At 36.4% G+C, this 20291-nt stretch overlaps 1 protein-coding gene across 1 annotated transcript; it reads right to left on the bottom strand.

Moving 5' to 3' along the window:
• Window positions 1-924: 924 nt before the first annotated feature.
• LOC110116292 lies at window positions 925-19329 on the bottom strand. The gene is made up of 8 exons (XM_020849816.2): window positions 18832-19329; window positions 4056-7113; window positions 3920-3962; window positions 3653-3723; window positions 3487-3552; window positions 3308-3397; window positions 2765-2941; window positions 925-1225 (listed from the first exon to the last, which is right to left on the bottom strand). The coding sequence occupies exons 1-8, from the start codon at window positions 19062-19064 to the stop codon at window positions 1190-1192; spliced, it is 3774 nt and encodes a 1257-aa protein (XP_020705475.1). The 5' UTR covers window positions 19065-19329; the 3' UTR covers window positions 925-1189.
• Between the last annotated feature and the right edge of the window lie 962 nt (window positions 19330-20291).

Below are 20291 nucleotides of genomic sequence, written 5' to 3'. Positions count from 1 at the left end.
TTTTTGAAGGACTGATGTAAATGCTCATGTAAAATAAAGGGACTTCTTATAACATTTATTTTTACCTCTTTCTCAATGATTTGAAATTAGTTTCTTATAATTTGTTGTATATTCCAGGTGATCAGCATCTCAAGATTTGACTCTATCATAGATTAAGTTATGAATTTCTTGATATTTAAAGTCATTGAGAGCATCCTCTCCTGCTATTCAAAAAATCTATTGTAATAAAGTTCCTCCAACAATGCAATTTGCAGTTCTTCAAAAAAAAAAAAAAACTGCTCACAAACAAATCAAAGTAGCAAATTCATGGGAAATGCGACACTATTTACAGACAAAGGTAATAAGCCTATAGTGAATGCAAAAACCTATAGTTTGCATTCACTATAGGCTTATAATAGTTATATTACTACTAATTATTCATAAAGAATAAAATATAAATTAAATTGCATGAATTTTTTTTAGCTAAATAGGACTACGCCACTCATTCTTATTTTGTTGAAAAGAAAAATTAATCTCACTGAAGTTTATGAACTAATCATTAAAGCTTTAACTAAGTTAAATAAGTTTGATTATGAACCCAACTCAAAATTCGCTAAAACTACAAGTATCATAAGGCTAACTCTAATCAAGTTAGCCAATAACAATCACCCCCAAAACTACGGAAAACTATTATGTGCGGACCTCGGACAGCACCCGGAGACCAACTAGAATGTGCCACGTCACTTCTTTGCTCGGTAACGCTGTGTATCAAATGATGTGACGCATTCTGATTGATTTCCAAACTGCATCGTTTAACTCCCCCTATAACCCATGAAGTCACGTATCAAAAAATTCAAATACAGAACTTGGATACTGATCCAAAGTACTCAAACCTAACTAAAAGTTCTCATCAGGAGAATTCATCAAAAGGTTAGTTATACTAAATTCAAAACTAATCCTATGTTCTTCCCAAGTGGGTAGCAATTACCATCCAAACTCACCTGCTACACAACTGCATCAAGTCTATTCACATAGTTTTTCTTACCTACTGTTTTATGATTCCTGTTTTATGCTTCTTTATGCAAATAAATGTTGCATATATTAAAGAAAATTACATATATGAACAGAAATTTAAGTATGCCTGCAGCCTCGAATAAAACTGGATATTTTTTAGGTAAAGTCAGATTTCAATGTTTAGGAATGTCAAATACTATCGGCCTTCTGAGTTGAACTTGATCCAAGCATCCTGCAACGGCCACGAATGAAGGGTCAAAATATTTATCAATTTGTGTTCTATTACGAGATAAAATAGCAATAATAAGGAAATAGGAATGCAATTAACCCGATGATGTAAACTACAAATCCCAAATTAAACTAATGCCCGTAAAAAGGTGAATGGGTCACTCACTCGATGAAACTATCAGATAATAATAAAACACGGTTTGTTAGCACTAAAAATGTATTAGACCTTTAGAATTCTCGATAGCCAAATTGCTTAGGCTTCGTTTATGACATTTTCTTGTTACTTCTTAAAACAATTTTTTTAGTACAAAAATTAAAAATTTTTGTACAAGAAAGAGGCTTTAAAAAGCAACAAAAAAACCATCCCAAATTAAAGCGATAGTCTCACCCCATCTCCTCTTGATATTATCTTCAGCTTGATAGATAAGTTAGTAGACAATTTCATGAAAACTTGAATAACAGTACTTATAGTTTTGACATTTGGGAATGAAAACTTTTTTTTAATTTTCATAAACTAGCCCTCAAGCCAACTTCTTTGACAACTAAGGCTTCATTTAGGACGGCTTTCTGACTGCTTTCTAAAGCTTCTTTTGGGACGGCTTTCTTGTCGCTTCTTAAAGTAGCTTTTAGTACAAAAATAAAAAAAGTTGTACTAGAAAGCTGCTTTAAGAAGCATTGAGGAAGCTGACCCAAACAAAGCCTAAATTAACATTTTAGTACATAATTTTTTTAAAAACGGTTTAAAAAAACAATGACCAAAATCTATCCCAAATAAGGCCCAAATCAATATAACATTTTAATCATGTTTTAACCCTAGTAAATTCATCCAGGTTGCACCAAATAACTTTTTTTTTTTAACCATGAACTTTAGTAACTTTACTAGGGTAGCATAAAATATGTTTACTATGGTTGCAGCAAACCCTAGAAATTTTAGTAAGATTTTGCCCAACCCTGCTAAGTTTTTTTTTTGAGCTTAAGCATGCTTTCTTTAAAGAATTTTAAAAACTTGGGACTAATTTACTCAAGTTGAAAATACTATCCTTTTGCAAAGAAACCAAAATATACTGATTTCTATAATAACTTCCCATAATATTATGGAGTACCTAGAAGCATTTCAATTCTTTTTTTTCCTTTTAAGTAGAGATATTTTATGAGCACCACCTCTAATGGCTTCTCAGACGATCATTCAGCATATTGAACAAATCTTTAACGGATGGAACGCCGCCCAAAGGAACATAAGTTCCTACAACCTAATGCGTCAAATTCCATTCCTAAAAATCAGATAGCTGGGACATCCGATGACTTGTGGTCCAATGGGTTACGTTATCTCATGGAACGCAGAGGTCTGTGTTCGAATCCTAGAGATCGATGTCGCATTTGTGATTTTAAAAGTTTATGCTATATGCTTTTATTGCTATATATTTTTGCTAATGGATCCGTGGGGCCATGACCCTAGGGCCCCCACTGCAGATCCGCTAGCCATACCCTTGGAATAATTAAAATAATATGACCAAGGTGACAAGTTGATAATTATAGTAGTTACCTTAAGTAGATCAAAGACCTTTTCACAGATGTACTTATTTTGAATGGTTGCACCCCTCTGCTGCAATTTGTCTGGGTGAACATATAAAGTCGCTTTCCTGTAAGCTTTCCTGACAGCAGCAGCTGTTATAACCTCGGTCAATGGAATAGGCTGCCAGCCACTTTCATGCCCGAGAATCTGGCAGGTAAGAATAGCACCATAGAATGTTATCTATCTGTATTTTCCTTGCACACTTTGATTACAATTAACACAGATGTAAAGGAAAATTGGTCGTTGATCTCATTTTTATTCATTAAATGAATGTTCAGGTGAATTCTCATGTGAAAATGATTTATAATATACGTAAGCACAAAAGAAAGGGAAAAATAGCAAGGCTATTTCAATAGCAAGGTTTAATGGGATGAAATGCAGATGAATGAAGGTGTCCTATAATGCTTGGAAAAGTCTCATTGAACAATTAGATAAAAAGACATAAAATAGCATTCAATATCTTGAGAGCAAAAATACATGACAACAAGAACGAGAAAAGAAAATCAAACTTACATATTGTAGTGTTGACAATAGTGCACGCAAGTTTCCTTCTTTTCCACTTGACCACCTCCTAACCTCAGCATCCAAAGTTTCCGCTAACCTCTGCAACGATTTTTCTCAGCAAAATATGGTCAAAGAAGATAGTAAGTCCGCATTTTTAAATTATATCAGAATGAAGAGATCCTTCCTACATTTCTTTCTGCTTGCTCCCTTTGGGCAAGAAGATCTCGCATGTTCTTTTCTGCAAGAGCTTTTGCCTGAATTGTATGATAGTTACAAGTTAAATTTTTAGTCATCCATACCCAGAAAAGGTTTCACGAGCGTAATTTATTGGAGAATTCTCATCTAAATAATTACCGCACGTTCAACTATTCGCTGGCGCCGTTCTTGCCTTGCTTTGCATCTTAAAGGTGATTCACCCTCACAACCTTTAGCATTTAGCAAATATAACATATTACACAGAAAGAAGGGAAGAAAATGTTAGAGAAATATGTTGTGAATTTGGAATAGGATGGAGAGTCAATATCATGAAGTCATGAGCACACTAAAAAATTAATGTTATGTTTCAAGGTGCCATGCTTATCGAAAAGATAGACAATTTTGAAAGAAAAATATAAGAATTACCTTCACTCTGAGACTTCAAGTCAATCGGAGCATCGATCACATCCTGTAACAAATAAGAGTTTGTGAATCAAGCACAGGAGCATATAATAGAGTAAATTACCAGAAAACTTCAATCTGGTCTAATAGTTTAGCTTACAAAAGTAGGTCTGGGATTTTTGTCACTTTCATCATTGCCCGGTCTAACAATATCTTCTGCTTCATTATGTTTCCAGTTTTTATCTTTATGACAGTTGCTTGATATCTCTGCTTCCCTCCTAGCCTCATGGGAAGCTTGTTCAGCAAGGCCTTTTTCAATGGCACGCTCTCTAGCCTCAGCAGTTGCCTGCTCAACTGCAAGACGATGTGCCGGCAATTTTGCATCATTTGCAACCTTTTCGGATCTCTCAAATGATTCAGGAGAAGAGTTCTCAATTATATCTTGATACACTGTGATGGGTCGGTGTCGAGCTTCAGCAGCAACCCAGTCAGAAACAATATTTTCAGACCTCTCCCAGGCTTCCGCAAATACGATTTCACAAGCATCGCCGGTTACTTTTTCGACAGCAATCATGTATTTTTCTCTTTCTCTCATCCTCTCCTTTTCCACCAGTTCTCTCTTTTGATCAGCCTCCTGTTTTCTTTTCCTATCCAATATTTCTTTACTCATATTGTTAGCATCTCTCCATTCGTCATGTATACTCTTATCCATTTGCTTCCATGAACTTCCAGAAGTATCTACATAAGGACTCATAATGTTTCCTTTGTTATCCAATGAATCGGTTCGTTGAGCAGCTTTTAAGTCCTGGACTATTTTTCCCTGGAAAACCTGCTGAATAGCATTAAATCCCATAATTTGTTTTTCCAACTCTAAAGCTGCTTGCACTTTTCCAAGAAATTTTTTTTCATCCTTTCTTTGTTCCCCATCCGTGGTCAACCTGGCATCAGAATTTTCTAACTTCTTTAGCAGCCCATATACATTTTTTTCTTCAATTTTTTGAAACTCTGATTCTTCCTTAGCCTTCTCAAAATAAACTGGCCGAATAAACAGTTTTGCAACATTCAATTCACTCCTGTTTGGTATGTTCCATTTAGCCCTATGTTTCTTAGCAGGTTCATTGGTTTCGTCAATGCCACTGAAACTCCTATTTTCCTGCTCAGAAGTATTAACAATGCCCTCCAATTCAGAATCCTTCCCATCATTACAACTAGCATAAGTTTCTTTTTTTGTCTGCTTAAGCATGCCAAGTTGGCATTCTTCGCTATTAGCATCCCCGTTCTCCTCCTCCTCACAAGAAAATGATGTCCGGTGCTCTCTATGAACTTCCACCTCAATTGCATTCTGCAAACTAGACAACTTGGCCTCCCTAAACTTCTTATTGACACCAAATTCAGAAGTTATATTGCAGTTATCCACCTTCCTTAACGCTTCATACTCAAAAACAACAGCAGTCTTACTAATGTCTTCCAAATCTGAAGCGTACAGATGTGTTTCTTTAACTTGCTCCAGCTTCTCCTCCAGAGCTTCAGCCCCATAAAATTCCTCAAGCATTCTATTCATGCGGAAACCCACCAATCCTGAACCATTTCTCCCACAGGCATTGGTTTTTGAAAAAACATCAGCAATATTTTTATCGTCTGCACGGATGCAAGTGTCCTGAAATTGCTTTAGTTCATTCTCAATTCTATCTTGTTGAATCAAGCTGATGGGGTCTACTAGCTTTTCTATGTCATCATTGGGAAACTGAAGTGCTCGAACCATTTTTTCTTTGACCTCATCATCTATGGCAGATGTTTCGAAGATGTTCATGGCCTCTTCTTTATCGATTATGACAGATTTCAATTTTTTAGTATTCCCATCCTGCAATTGAAATTCACCTCCTGGGAACAATTTATTTTCATTTATACTAAATGTATTCAGCATTTCCGATTTATTCACATTTTCAACCTCATCACAACCATTGAGAAATCTTCTCCCTTGCATACCACATGATTCTTTTTCAGGAAAGTATTGGCAAGCATCGAGTCGGTGGTCCTCTAGTTTAATGTCTTCATTGCTATTATACTTTTCACCACTGATTACTCCGGTTCCTGTCAACTTATCACTGCTTAATGACCCGTAAAACCGCTTATCTACTTTCCATTCATGAGACCTCTCCTTTTTATCAGATGGCTTATAAGATATGGAATCTTTCCCTCGTATTACCTCTTCAGCATCTTCAGAAAACACTGAAGTTACCGTCTCTGCCTGATTGGGAACTACCTTTTGCACCATTTTTGTTTTATGCCTTGAATCTCCTGAGAAAATAATATTATGTTCAGTCCAGAAATCAAAATCATGAGGGCTCAGCCTCCTATCACTCATAGGGCTGTCCTGCATTCTTTCCATCAACTCCTTTGCACTGTTCAGACTAGCTTGAGCTTGTTCCATTGCTTCTATCATAGCAGAAGCAGCTTTGCTGGCATCCACCTCCACGTTAGAATAAATAGGAGAGGTACTCTTCACAATCTCCTTAAGTGAATGACGCGTACGGGGACCTCCAACATGATGAACTTGGTTATTGAAAGTAATATTTGAAGCATCAAGCGCCTCAGATTTATGCATTCCTTGCCTATCTAATTTGGGTGGGGCTCTCAAAGGAGGTGGTACTTCCAAAGGTTGTGTGCGGAGATTGATGTCTGATATAGTTAAAAAAGCATAATCAGATAACGATATATCCCCACTCAATGTCGAGTGATAACTATTAGTGCAGGAGTGTTGCTTTAGATCACAAGCTGCACCTTTAGAGGAATGCATATGAGCATTTTTATCATTTTCAGAATTATCTACAGTGGCACCCACTAAACATTTATTAAGAGATTCCCTTTGTCCTACCGCATCCTTTTTTTCTTCCATACATCCACTGAGGATATGATCATCACTTGACACAATTCTAGAACCGTCATTTTCCACAAATCCTGTAGGAGATGTTGTTTCAGCTTTGAAATCAGGTCCACAGTTATCTCGAGGCTTAGATACACATATTGTGTTTTTAGCTTCATCCACTATGTTTTGTTGGCTAGTCCTACCTGAAAAGTTAAGTTGCGTGTCAAAATTTGAGTGGAAACTTGAGGATATTGGGTTCACTTTTGAAAATGTGATGTGTCCAACTGGCACTTCTTCGGGCAAACCAGAAGGTCCTGTCTCCACCTGACCAAAATCTGTTTTCTCAAAGAACCTAGAGCAAATTCAAAACACAAGATACACAAACATTAAGTGACAATCATAATTATAGAAACAAGGATCAAAGGAAATACTTATGAGCAACAATACAAGAATCTTCAAATGAATATTAAAGTGGCCACTTTGGTCATTTAAATGCATTCAAATAGATATCATGCAAGCAAATAAGGATTTATACATAAATTGATCATAGACCTTAGCATGGAATTTTTGGATGACTATATTTGGCTTGTAAGAGTCATGTGGGTTGGAATGAAGACGTTGATGATAATGATATCAAGTTCGTTATACTTGTTGTAAGTCACTTGTGAAGGCAAAGAACCTGCAAGTGGGGTTGGTTCGCAAATAACAGGAAGATTGTGAAGTTATGATATGAGGGTGTCATTGAAGCCTAATAGGTCATTTACAACATCGGGCGTGATGCATCCTCAAGCAACAATCAATAGAAATTGACAGAGAACTGTTTGTAGGTGGCGACTCAAGATATACAAACAACACATACATGAAGGAATTAGTAGTGAAATGCGACTCGACTAGTGGTCAATGACAAATCATAGAGAAGCACATTGACTCATATATGAGTGATGAAAGGAAGTACGTCACAGATACGACAGGTTTTCAGCCAACCCGACTACTCATGTAAAGTGTTATTCGCAAGCAATCACGGAAGACTCTTCGTATGAAGAATAGTACACTCACAGGTGGCAAGCATCAACTGATAAGCAGAATACCGATTTCCTCATGAATGACAATAGTGGACAAGCTATAAATATGAAAATCTCCCTACGACCGATGCCAGTCATCTTGCAAGTATACACAGAGGTCCTTATGAACGCTGAAGACATGCGGGTAAAATGCGACAGTCCACCAATAAGATATATAAATCTCTTGCGAACAGAAATGTTCGATGATACTGTAGGAGGCTTATACCACAGTCAACATGTTAGTTGTTACTACAAAGATCCGACTTAAAATTAAGATGATAATATGATGCATCTGAATACACTCAAGCGAGCGTCGACACATGATGCATTGCGCCACTGGAGATAATGAGCCATGTTTGACAAAAGTACCGTTAAAGATTAATGCAAAGCTTGAGAGACTAAACTGCATTAAGGGATGCAACAATCATTTTAGGAATGAATATCTCGTATATTTCACCTCGATGAACTGATGTACCTTCAATCACTATAATGTCCGTTCGACGTATAGGACATTAACAAGAACACAATCATCCAAGGTTGAAATGATTGATTCTTTATTAAAGTCAACAACAGAAAATGAGGATGATGGCATAATTAGGGAGTTGCTTGTTGACTCCATATGAGTTATGGGAAGAGAAAGCCATATCAAATCATTATGAAGTGAGTGAATCTCAGCTCAACCAGGTTCTAAATATTGAGTTAGAAGAGATTATTGAGGCTTTCAAGCTTCTTGATGAATAGTGGTGGTGCATCCAACATATTACCTATAGGCAAATACAAAAGGGCCACGACAGGCACGAGCTTCTATGGATTGTCGTAGTACATCCGCTAAGTATCCAAAAATGCTCCGCACATGCACTGTAAAATCTATACACATAGGTACACATAAGGGGATGTATAATAAATCCGTATGGGCCCCGACGAGCATGTTGTAGGGACACACGTGACGTCTAGGGATGCTATACTGGTCAATAAATTTGAATTTTATTCTCCTAAACAAGTAAATAAAAATCGACAAGGTTCGGCAAATAATTATAAAATATCCCCAAACACCCGCATGGGCCTCAGCAAGCTTGTTACGAGTACACATGTGACCTCTAGGGATGCTGCGCAAGTCAATAAATGAACCCAGTTCGAGCCTGATTCTTCTAGATGGATAAATAGGAGTCGACACGGCTCGAACTATCAAAAAGATACACGGTCAAAGTGTCAACCGAAATATATTTTATACATTTATATAAGGCCTACGAATAGAGAAATTCATCAATAAAATCATACAGTCGACGAACCCGATCGACTATCGACAAGTTGATAAGGTTAACAAGGTTTAGTCAATAAAAATGCCCGTACAACCTAATGATGGTCGTGTTAAATGAAAGCCTCAACAAGAGGAGTTAATTTCAATGTTTCAAAGTTCCACTCAAATATCCACAAACCCAAAACACCAAAAGCTACCAAAACTTATAATATTTAAAATTGAAATAAACCTATCTAATCACTTAAAACAAAATTCATCCACCACCGCAACAGTTTGCCGGGTGGACAAATTAAAATTTATTTCAACTCACGTAAAGCTAATGCCTAATCGAAAATATTACTATGATCAATTCTCAAATAATCTCGTATTAGTAAAGGCGTGGTACGTGTCCTCTGACCAACGGTTTTGCTGCTAAACGACACCACAGGATAAACAGTTATGACTCGGGGCCCTCTGAACCGAGTGATTTCGCCATCAAATGACATCACTAAATTACGACTATGGCCAGTGTCAACACGTTTCTTAGTGGCATCAAATCCTTGAGATATGAATTAATATGATATAATAGACAGGGCACAAAGCCCACTGTTAGCTAAGGTAGATTCAAATTTATTCCCTTATACAAACATTCACCCTAGGTTTATAAGGTCCCCTTAGACGAAGCAACTCATGGCTGTCGACAAGGATCCTTCTGTCAGGTTGGGTCGACTACCTCCTCTGACTAAGTAGACTAAGAGACCACGATGGCCTGGGACGACGGAACCATGAGATCTTGATCTGGTCCATCATGCATTACCCCACCATTCTTTTTAAGTGTAAGATGGTAAAATTTTCATTTTAAATATCAAATCTCCAAATTCAAAGTCCATGCTGTTATTATATGCTAGATATTACGTGTGTATATATATAATTAACAAATAGCTTTAATCGAAAGTTTTTTCTCGTTACCAAGAAGAGTAATAAACTATAGGGGCTTGTGCTTATAGGAAATCAAAACTCATATCATAAAGTCCTCATAAAATGAGAACAAAATCTATGGGTAGTTTCTTATCTACAAACTCATCTGCTTTTCCAAAATTAACCCCGGAACTAAATCCGTTAAAACTCTCCCGAAAAAGAAGCGAGGGAGGTTGGGGCCGAATTTTCGGAGCCCACAATTAAACATAAATAGACTCAGGGGTCGCAGCGCTAGACATGGTGGCACCAAAGCATGACAATATAAACTAGTGTCTCAGCGGAGCTGAATGTGCTATGGGATGACCTGGCGCAATTTTTTGTTGATTCGTGAAGACACTTTACTGATCCGACAAGGTGCTTCTTTTCTTTATCAGCTCTATCGTGGTGTTGCAAAATATGGGCACTACTGTGCTTTCTTACGTCATCCGACGATGCGACGCTTCCAAGGTTAGCACTTCAGCATTGAATTATTTGAAATTTTTTTGGAGACTTCAATGCTGCAATGTTCACTTACGGAGCTACGGCGTTGACCTTGTTTTGTTGGAGATCTAAATTAAATGAAATTTTCCAGAGGCTTCAGCACTGCAATGTCCTATTCTGGCACTGGGGCGTTGAAGACGGTGCGTCGCTAACAATTTTGGTGTTGCGATGCTGGTTCTCAACTTTACAATTTTTGCTCATTTTGCTGAGACATTCTTATACAACATTAACAAAAACACACATCTTTACTAGAATTTAACATAATAAAAACAAACATAAATTTCACTTAATAATAGGCATAGAAATCTATCCAATAGACCACTGACTCTTTTCCTTGATCTATAGTTATAGGGTACCTCATCTTATTAACATTAGCTTGTATATGGTCTCCCTATTTATCATTATCTTTTTCCTGACTATAAGTGTATGACACCTCATCCTATGCACTTTCAGTATCTTTGACCTACCCTATGCATCTTAAATATGTTAAAATCTCAATAAGAGATTTATTATCTCTCATAGGTTCAACATAATATAAATAACATATTCAAACTTTTATCTTATTGAGGTCTCCTATGCTACAATATGGCCGTGGTGAGATATTATTCTTGTACAACTGAGCTCAAATCTCTATACGAGTCCATTCATGCCATTAGCTTTGACTCCAAGCCATTTCCAAGGACTAATCCATTACTTCTAGGATGGATTACATATGCCAAAATTCCCTTCCCTTAGTTTAAAGCAAAAATAACTAAAGTATAGGATAACCTCAATTTAATTAGCCTTAGCAATGAATTAGCCTTATTAACCTTGCCCAAGCTCACCTCAAGCTAACCATATATTAGCTATAGGCTTCCCCAAAACTTAATTGACCACTATAGGATGAACCCACTGAATCACCCAAAAATACACTCAATCACTATCAACTAGGTTGAGTTTGAATTTTAGGCATCTAATATCCCATTTGCCTTATCCTATCAGTTTGATAGACTTAGGAACTTTCTTAGCTTATCTTTAAACCCAATTCCACCTCCACAAGATTTTTCCACCTAAATATTTGAATTTTAAATGGTTTGTATCAACTTACATATACGAATATGAATGAATGAAAAATGAGTTTGAATGCTTTGCAAAAACTATGGAGATTGAGAACTCTTTCAACTTGGTGCTCCCTCTCTCTTAGAGTTTCTTGGTGGAAGTTCTAATCTTCAACATCCTCCCCAAAAGTTCTCTTCACTCTTCATAAATGAAACTCTACTCTGTAGTTATAGCATTCGTAGCAGCCCTCTCACCCTTTCTCTAAGCCGCAAACTTGCATATAAGTGGCTTGGAAGCCTCTTTGTAGCCAATGGACATAACTCCTATCTTTTTGCCTAGTCTCCACAATTCAACCTCTTAAACCATGATAGCTCACTCCAAATAAGCTCCTACATTCTAGATCATGACTTCATATATTAACCTAACCCTTCACATCAATTTTCAAACATTTAGTCTTCATTAAATCTATTCCCTAAAGAAGTAAACCAAATCAACCCAAACAAGCTCAAATCAAACTAGGTTTGGATCTCTTACCACCACACCCCTCTACATACCTCACCTCTCTACCATAAACTCCACCACCTTAACTAATCCCTAATAACCTTAAACAGCAAAGAAGATAGTTTTTAACCTAGTCCCAAATCCATACAACCTTGACTAGCTGCATTGCATGCCCAAACTAGCTCTAGATTTTGCATGGCCCATAGCTAAGAATCACCTTCCCTAGGTTGATTGTCAAGATAGTCTCTAGTTCTTTTTTTTTTTTTTTTTTTTTTTTTTTTTTTTTTTGAGAAAACAAACCAATATCATTATTTCAAGAAAAACTATTACAACCTACAAAGCAATATCATCAAGTTCCTCCTTTAACAAGATAGAAAAGGAAGGAGGAACCTTTTTAGAACTAATGTAATCCCAAAGAAAATTACCAAGAATAGCATAGTTAGCAAACAAATTCGCTAACTTATTACAATTCCTATCTATACAATTGAAAATAACATGATTAAAAATCTTTAAAAAAGAAAATACCTCCATCGACTTTTCGCCCATTTTTGTTGAATTTAGAAGAAAGTTGATGATATTGTAATTATCACCTTCGAATGATAATTCCCTTATAGTCCAACATCCACTCTTTAATTACATCCCTCAGCATTTGAATCGCTAAAAGCTCCAGGAATGCAATATCCAAATGAACACATTTCAACCCAAAAGCTTGTAGAAATCTACCTTTACTGTCACGAAAAACACCGCCAATGCCAGCTTTATACGATGGTAATAGAGAAGCATCAACATTAACTTTGATACAATCGGGTGTAGGAGAGTGCCAATGATTCAATAACAGTATGTTCGACTGATTAACACCCAGTGGTTCGAGTAAAAACCATAGCCAGAGGAAGATACCGAAGACAAGCTCACAGATTGAGCATCAATCAACACGGAACTCTCTTCAATACCTTCATTTATATACTTATTCCTAGACTTCCAAGTAAGATAAACCGAATTACAATACAAGCTAAGTAAGAACAAATTCCTCGACATGATATGGATCATCCACTGACATCAATCTTCAAACGTGATAAAAGACGGGATACCAAAGCCCCATTTATTCAAGCATTGAAAAACCTCCCTCAGCTTCAAACACTTTGTTATCACATGTTCAATATCTTCAATAACATTGCAACCTCTAGGACAATAAAAACCTTCTTGCAATCTCCTATAGGATAAGAACTGAAAAGTTGGGATAACATTATTGAAAACACGCCACCAGAACACCTCTACTCGCAGAATGAGCTTCGCATTTTTCATCCACTTCTAGTAGGGGACATTAGAATAATCGAGCACTGAAGCTTCAAAAGCCATTGAAGAAATAGATTTCCCAAAATTTTGATGCATTAGTTCCACTATATCCTCACCAAACTCTGGCATGATCTGAATTTGACAGATTTGCTCCACAAGATCAATACTGAAGAACTTACAGAGCTCACCTACATCCCACATTCCATCTTTAATGAACTTATCTATAGCCAATCCTTCAATTTCTGGAGTTGCTACAAATGTTGGCCATTCATCAATACATTTGTCCCAAATCCAAACATCCTTGTACACATTTATAGAGCTGCCATCCGAAATTTTCCACGTGACAATAGACTTCAGAAATCTTCCACCTTCTAAAATAATCTTCCAAGTAGGTGAGCATCCCTTTTTGATCCAAACTCACCAACCCGAGAACCATATTTCATTATAAGAGTTTTCTTTAACAATGAGTCTTTATCTTGAACGAATTTCCATGCCAACCTAGCTCTCAAAGGTTCAAGTTTACTTACACAAGAGTGTAAACCGCATCCTCCCCCACTTAATAGGTTTGCAAAGCACATTCTAGCTCACATAATGAAGGTCAGGACTCCCATCTCGCTTATTCCATATAAAACTTCTACACAACTTATCTAGCTCATCAAGAACACCTTAGGGAACAAGAGAATGTGTACAAAGAAAAGTAGGATAGGAAAGCATAACTGATTTCACAAGTATAAACTTCTCAGCCAATGAAATGAATTTACTCCCCCACACATTAAGCATTTTAATGGCTTTGTCAATAATGAATTGAAAATTAGCCCCAACAAGCCTCTTCAAAGCAATCTTCACTCCAAGATACTTGAACTCTCTAACTTGCTTAAACCCCATAATACGAGTTATGGATTTCCTTTTCCTCCTATTAACAAACTTACCAAAAAGAATAGCAGACTTGTCATTGTTAATCCTCTGACCCGTCCAACCACAAAATTCCAAGAAAACAACCTTGACCTCCTTCACAATCTTTTTGTTAGCTTCAGAGAAAATAATAGTATCATCTGCATAAAGCAGATGAGAAATGCTTGGACCATTTGAGCAAATACGAACACCAATAGAATCACCTTTCTGAATAAGAGCATTGGATAAAAGTTGAGAGCAAAGAATAAATAGAAAAGGTGATAAAGGACAACTTTGACGGAAACCGCTCCTAGCACTGATCCAATTAGAATAATTACCATTAATCATCAAAGAAAACATTGAATTTTCCACACATTCCATAATGAGTCTGGAGAACTTCAGAGGGAAATCGAAATACTCCAGTACTTTCCTCAAGGTGTCCCAACACATGCAATCATATGCTTGCTCCATATCAATCTTGAACAAGACTAAACCTTTAGAAGATTTAGAAAATCTGAATTTGTGGAATACCTCCTGAGCTAGAAGCACATGATTTGACAACGATCTTCCCTTAATAAATGCCACTTACTCTACCGAAATCAGTTTTGGCATAATGGTACTCATTCTATTCAAAAGAACCTTGGATACCACCTTGTAGACTATTTTACAAAGGCTGATCAGTCTGTAATTAGGAGTCATACAATTACCCACCTTCGGGATAAGCACAACTAAGGTATCTTTCCATTCAGCATTCATGTTCCCAGAGTAGAAAAACTGGTTAATAGCATTTCAAAAATCTTCCTTAATAATACCCCAATAAGCTTTGATAAAGGAATAAAAAATATCACTCATTACCCAGAGCTATATTAGCATCGACTTGCTTGACAATCCCCTTCACTTCCTCCAAAGATACATCCCTACTCAAACAACATCTATCATCATCATCAAGAGAAGCCATTGAAGAAGGCCAACTTTCCAGAACACATTCCCTTTCTTTTCATTTCCTGTTAAAGAACCGGATAAAAATATCTTCAATCTGAGCTTTATCTTCAACAACTGCTCCATTGTGATCTTTGACCTTAAAGATCCAATTTGAATTTCTTCTAGTACTAGCAAATGATTGAAAAACTTTGAATTCATGTCACCTTCAGCCATCCACCTGGTCTTAGCACGCTGCCTCCACCAAGTATTCAAACGAGCCAATGTAGAATTCAGCTCAGATACCTTAGCCTTGAGGGACTAGATATCATCTTCCGAGAGCCACCCAACAGCCGCCTCCTTCACCTGCAGGTCCAATATATGTTCTATGAGATGATCCTTCAATTGATTAAAATTTTTTTGCTTGGCTTTACTCCAGAAGAACAATGCTTTCAAGGTTCTCTTACAATTGATATTCACAATATCCGAATAACTACCAACAACTTTCTTACTCCATTCTTTCCTTACAATAGCATAGGACGCATGAAATGAAGATAGTCTCTAGTTCAAGATGACTCGGAGTGGAATTAAACAACTTTGATGTTGATTAAAGGATGACTACCTCTATGAGGATGAAAAGCATGATAACACATACTTCTCCAGCATTTTAAACAATATAATATAATACGACTCTAAATGATATAATTGGCCCCACAAATTCCAATCAGACATTTTCTTTTGTTACAGTCCAATCAGACATTTTCATTTGTTACATTTGTTCTTTTAGGACAAGGATGTTCAGCTCCAACCTCTTGATAATCACTCTAACGTTCTCAAGATTCTCATGAGCAGATAGATTTCTATCATAAAGTTGATTGTAATTAAACTCAACCTCACTAACACTCCAACGTCACTTCTTTAAATTTTGAGCTCCTACAACTAAACAAACTCATGTTTCTCACAAAACTAAAAAAACAGTGATCTTTGACAATATTACCATTCAAATGAATTTGGACTCTGACCACCAACTTCCTCACAAGTAGGAATATCCATGAAAGGGCATAAATTGACAATAATAAGGGTATTTTTAAGTACCCTTATAGGTTGAAGATGACCACCAGCACAATTTGACCCTTCTTAAGGTTGAAGATGACCACGTGCACAATTGGACTCTTCTAAAGAATATGAAGCGGCACTTGTTCCCTCTTTTTCATCTTATTTCGAGATCCAATAACCGCTAACACAACTATCATGTCAACTAACAATATTTAGATAATTAATACTGTGAGACTCACTACACAAAAAAGAATGAATAACAACAAGACCATCCATTGAAGCCATGAAAGGGGCCAATGAAGCTATAATCCCAAGAACATTGAAATGGGTAGGAGAATCCAAGCCCACTTGACACTCGTAATAGCTCTTGGGAACTATGGAAAAAGGCTGAAAATGCAACTTTCTTGATTCTCAAAAAAGCTCTTTAAAAAAGAATTTCCTCGTAGAAGACATTGAGAGTGTAGATAGCGAGGATGAAAACAAGAAGATAATGCTTCTATTCCTCAAACTATAGCACATATATAGTTTTCCAGACGATGGGAAATATTAATATCAAAAACTAGCATCAAATAAACTTTTGACGCATGGAAAAGCAAAATTTGAAATCAAAATATTCTTCAGCAACTTAAGACTCCTCAACAGTCCAACTTATCAGTGAACAAGACCCAACATATCCCGGATACATGTATACAAACGATGGCTAAGATATCAAATCTCAAGCTATGAGCATTCCAACGGAAAGCATTACTAGTGAACATTGACTGCTGACAATCATTCAACAATAACTTGGCATCTATTTTAATTTCTACAACATCTATTCATAATAACTCATCTTGATTAACAATGGCTAGGACAAAGTTTAAAATTACGTAATTGGGTATTGAGGCGTTTTTCACCCGTAAGGCAAGGCGTAAGCCTCAAGATATTTTGAGGCATAAGACATAAAATCCAAAAACTGCATAAAATGAAAATAAGTTTAAAGTGATTTTTTTGGTATAATAACCAAATAATATGCTACATAATAGCATATTAACTTTATATTGAATTATAAAGTAACAAATTGAAAAAACACATATGAATTAAAGATTGCACAAGACATAAAAAGACAACTGATAAATTGCTTGAAATAGAATTGAAATCCAAACATCACATAAGCATAATAATACAAAATATATAAGTTGTATAAAAATATTATACAACATCAAGTTCAACTCCAAATTCCTTCATTCCCAGTTCCCTACTCATTCCTTTTTAATTTTTAAATAAAGCCGAAATAGTATGGCAATAACTAAAAAGTCATTTGAACTGTTATCAATAAGGGGATCATTATTTGAGTATGCATCATAACAAATCTCTCCCCTGCCTCATCATCTATGAATTCTGATGCCTCCCAAGCTAAAATAATATGACTACGTTAGTGATGGCTGCGGTGGAGATGACGAGCTAAAGGTCAAGGCATTTTAGAGGAAGCTATTGCGACTCGAGAGTGTGTGAAGGCGTGATTTATTCGGGGCTTTAGTTTATGATTTATGTAAATTTTACTTCAAAAAATATATAAATAGGGTGAGACATACACCTCATGTCAATGAAGCTAGGCGTGCCCAAATTGAGGCGCACTCCTCACAAAAAAAAAAAACTTGAGGCATTTTTTGCTGGAATTGGACTGAGGAGAGCTTCAAGGTGCACCTCACATTGCACAATTTTAAACAATGGCTAGGACCACAATAGTAACACCCAAGCAGAGTAATGATCCATGGTGGGAAACTATCATATGATCTCACAAAATCCTAAAATATTAGTCTTCTTTTTCCTAGAGATAGAGAATTCTTACTTGTAATACTCTTATATTCTATAGTCTATATTGAAAGAATAATAAAATTCATATTTCTTCTATAAATTTAATAGTTCGGTTCCTCTTGCGTGATCAGCTTATAGTTATATCTCTGTGAATTAGATCTCAAGCAAGACCCTTCCTACACAACAAATGGAATTAACAGATATATTTTTACAACATCACCACAATGATATAGACAATCATGGCAGAACAACATGCCTAAATCTTTAAAACAAGTCTCTCTTTAAAATGAGCAAGATCATAGCAAGCAGCAAGTAGACTTATTAATTTGCAAAACAGATCTTCCAAAATTCAAATCAATCTGTTGGTTGGGAGCTTAGGCTGAATTAATTCACTGAAAAGTGCAAAAAAAAGTAGTTGTTGTACCAGATAATTAGTATAAATAAAAAAACGGTGCCCCTGTGCGGTGAAGCCCAAAAAGCAACTCCCAAATTTGTTAAAACTAACATCTCCCATTCAGCTATACTATTTATTAAATTGCATAGCCTAGAAAAAACAGTAAATCAAAAAATTGTTTCCTTTCCATATAAAAATTATCCCCATTCTATAAAGTATAATGTCAGCAAGAAACTACAGAGATTTCAAAACTCAAAACCTTCAAGAACCAAACTGGCATGATAACACATGCTACGAAAGCAGCATTTTGAAACAAAAAACTCATCATTAAAGCATTACACAAAGCCTACAAGAAGCTTCAAGACCAACACTAACAATGATGACAACAAGAGGAATCGCAGCAGAAATTAAATGCGCAAGACAAACCTGTCGTCCTCTTTATCTTTCTCTTTTAACCCCTTCTCCATGGACAAAAGCTTATCGTAGGACAATGAGAATGTTCCTGCATCTAGAACTCCAAAGATCTCCAAATAGTTCAAACCAGAGCTTTGAGCCCCCTCCAGCTCTTTCTCGAAGCCTTCCATGACTTCTGGGAGCACAAGCACAGGAATGGAGCAGGAGGCAGCCAATCCGCCGAAAATCTCAGCGTAGGTCTCCATTCTTGAAGCCGGTGAACTCACCTACCTCCCCTCGCCACCGCACGCCGATCTCGCCTCTCCGTTGAGCGGCGTCCTCGCCAGACAGAGACCCTGCATCTCCTCCATTGGAGCAAGCTCCGCCCTTTACTGGGGCTACAGCTGGTTCTCTCTCGCTCTCCCTCCCCCCGTCCCTCTCTTCCCAAACAGAACGTCTCGTGGATGTTTCAATGTGGAGAAATTCTCTTCAATGTGGGCAACACAATATACGCTCACACTTTCACTCTCCAGTGTGTACTGCTTTCCCACTCTCTATTCCACCTGACATGCCTGTCGGCTATATGCGAATGGACGGCATGATACTATAACGGAAACGGAAATATAACGGCATATGGAGGCAGATCGTAGGGTGAATAGTGTAGAATCTCAGCAATAATCTGTTTTTTTTTAATTATATATATTAAATTAGCTGGCACCGACATGAGGAAACAGAAATGTAAATAAAAATTTGCATCAATTGCTTTGCTATTTGACTTCTTTTCATAAGAATTATAATCAAATGTTATAAATAAAATAATGAGCTAATTTCATACATAAAATTATAGTTTTGTATATTATATCTGCCTTCTAAGATATCTAGCAGGTTTTCAGTTGATAGTGACAAGAAAACATGTATATGGTGGGTCTCAACATGAATTACATAATAAAACATGATTTAATTAATTTTAAATTAATTAATATTTTCTTAATTATTTGAAATGATAATTTTTTGTTTGACATTTAAGGGAGTTTCTTTTTTTATTTTTATTTTTTTTGAAGATAGCCGAAGATGATCAATACTAATAAAAAACGATAAAGCCACTACAAATTAGATTCCTCCAATATGTTAAAAATGAAGGAGGAACCTTATTCTCATAGCAAACATCCCAAATAAAGCTACTCACTAAAGCATAGTTAGCACATAAGTTTGCTAACTTATTACATTATCTACTAATGCTATTAGAAATAACAAAATTAAATTTTGTAAGAATTTTTATACCATCATCATTGTACTTCCCATTCTTCCAAGCCTTTTTAAAGTAAGAGATGATGTTTGAGTTGTCTCCTTCAATGATTATGCCTTTGAATTTGAACATCCAATCATTGATCTCCTCCTTAAGAGAATGAATAGCAAGCAGCTCCAATTGAGCTATATCCCAATACATGAAGGATTTACCATAAGCGTAGAGGAACCTTCCTTTGCTATCACGG

Source organism: Dendrobium catenatum, unplaced genomic scaffold (genome assembly GCF_001605985.2).
Source record: "Dendrobium catenatum unplaced genomic scaffold, ASM160598v2 fragScaff_scaffold_601, whole genome shotgun sequence".
Taxonomy (NCBI): Eukaryota; Viridiplantae; Streptophyta; class Magnoliopsida; order Asparagales; family Orchidaceae; genus Dendrobium; species Dendrobium catenatum.
The sequence above is the reverse complement of the archived record's forward strand: the minus strand, read 5'-3'. Positions and strand labels throughout refer to the sequence as shown.

What these genes read in the sequence shown, in the direction of transcription:
- LOC110116292 (XM_020849816.2), bottom strand. Translation starts at nt 19,064, where the DNA reads ATGGAGACCTACGCTGAGATTTTCGGCGGATTGGCTGCCTCCTGCTCC. An exon ending in AGCGAATAGTTGAACGTGCG is followed by an intron (nt 3,553 to 3,652) that starts GTAATTATTTAG and finishes CATACAATTCAG; the next exon opens with GCAAAAGCTCTTGCAGAAAA. An exon ending in TATTGTCAACACTACAATAT is followed by an intron (nt 2,942 to 3,307) that starts GTAAGTTTGATT and finishes CTTACCTGCCAG; the next exon opens with ATTCTCGGGCATGAAAGTGG.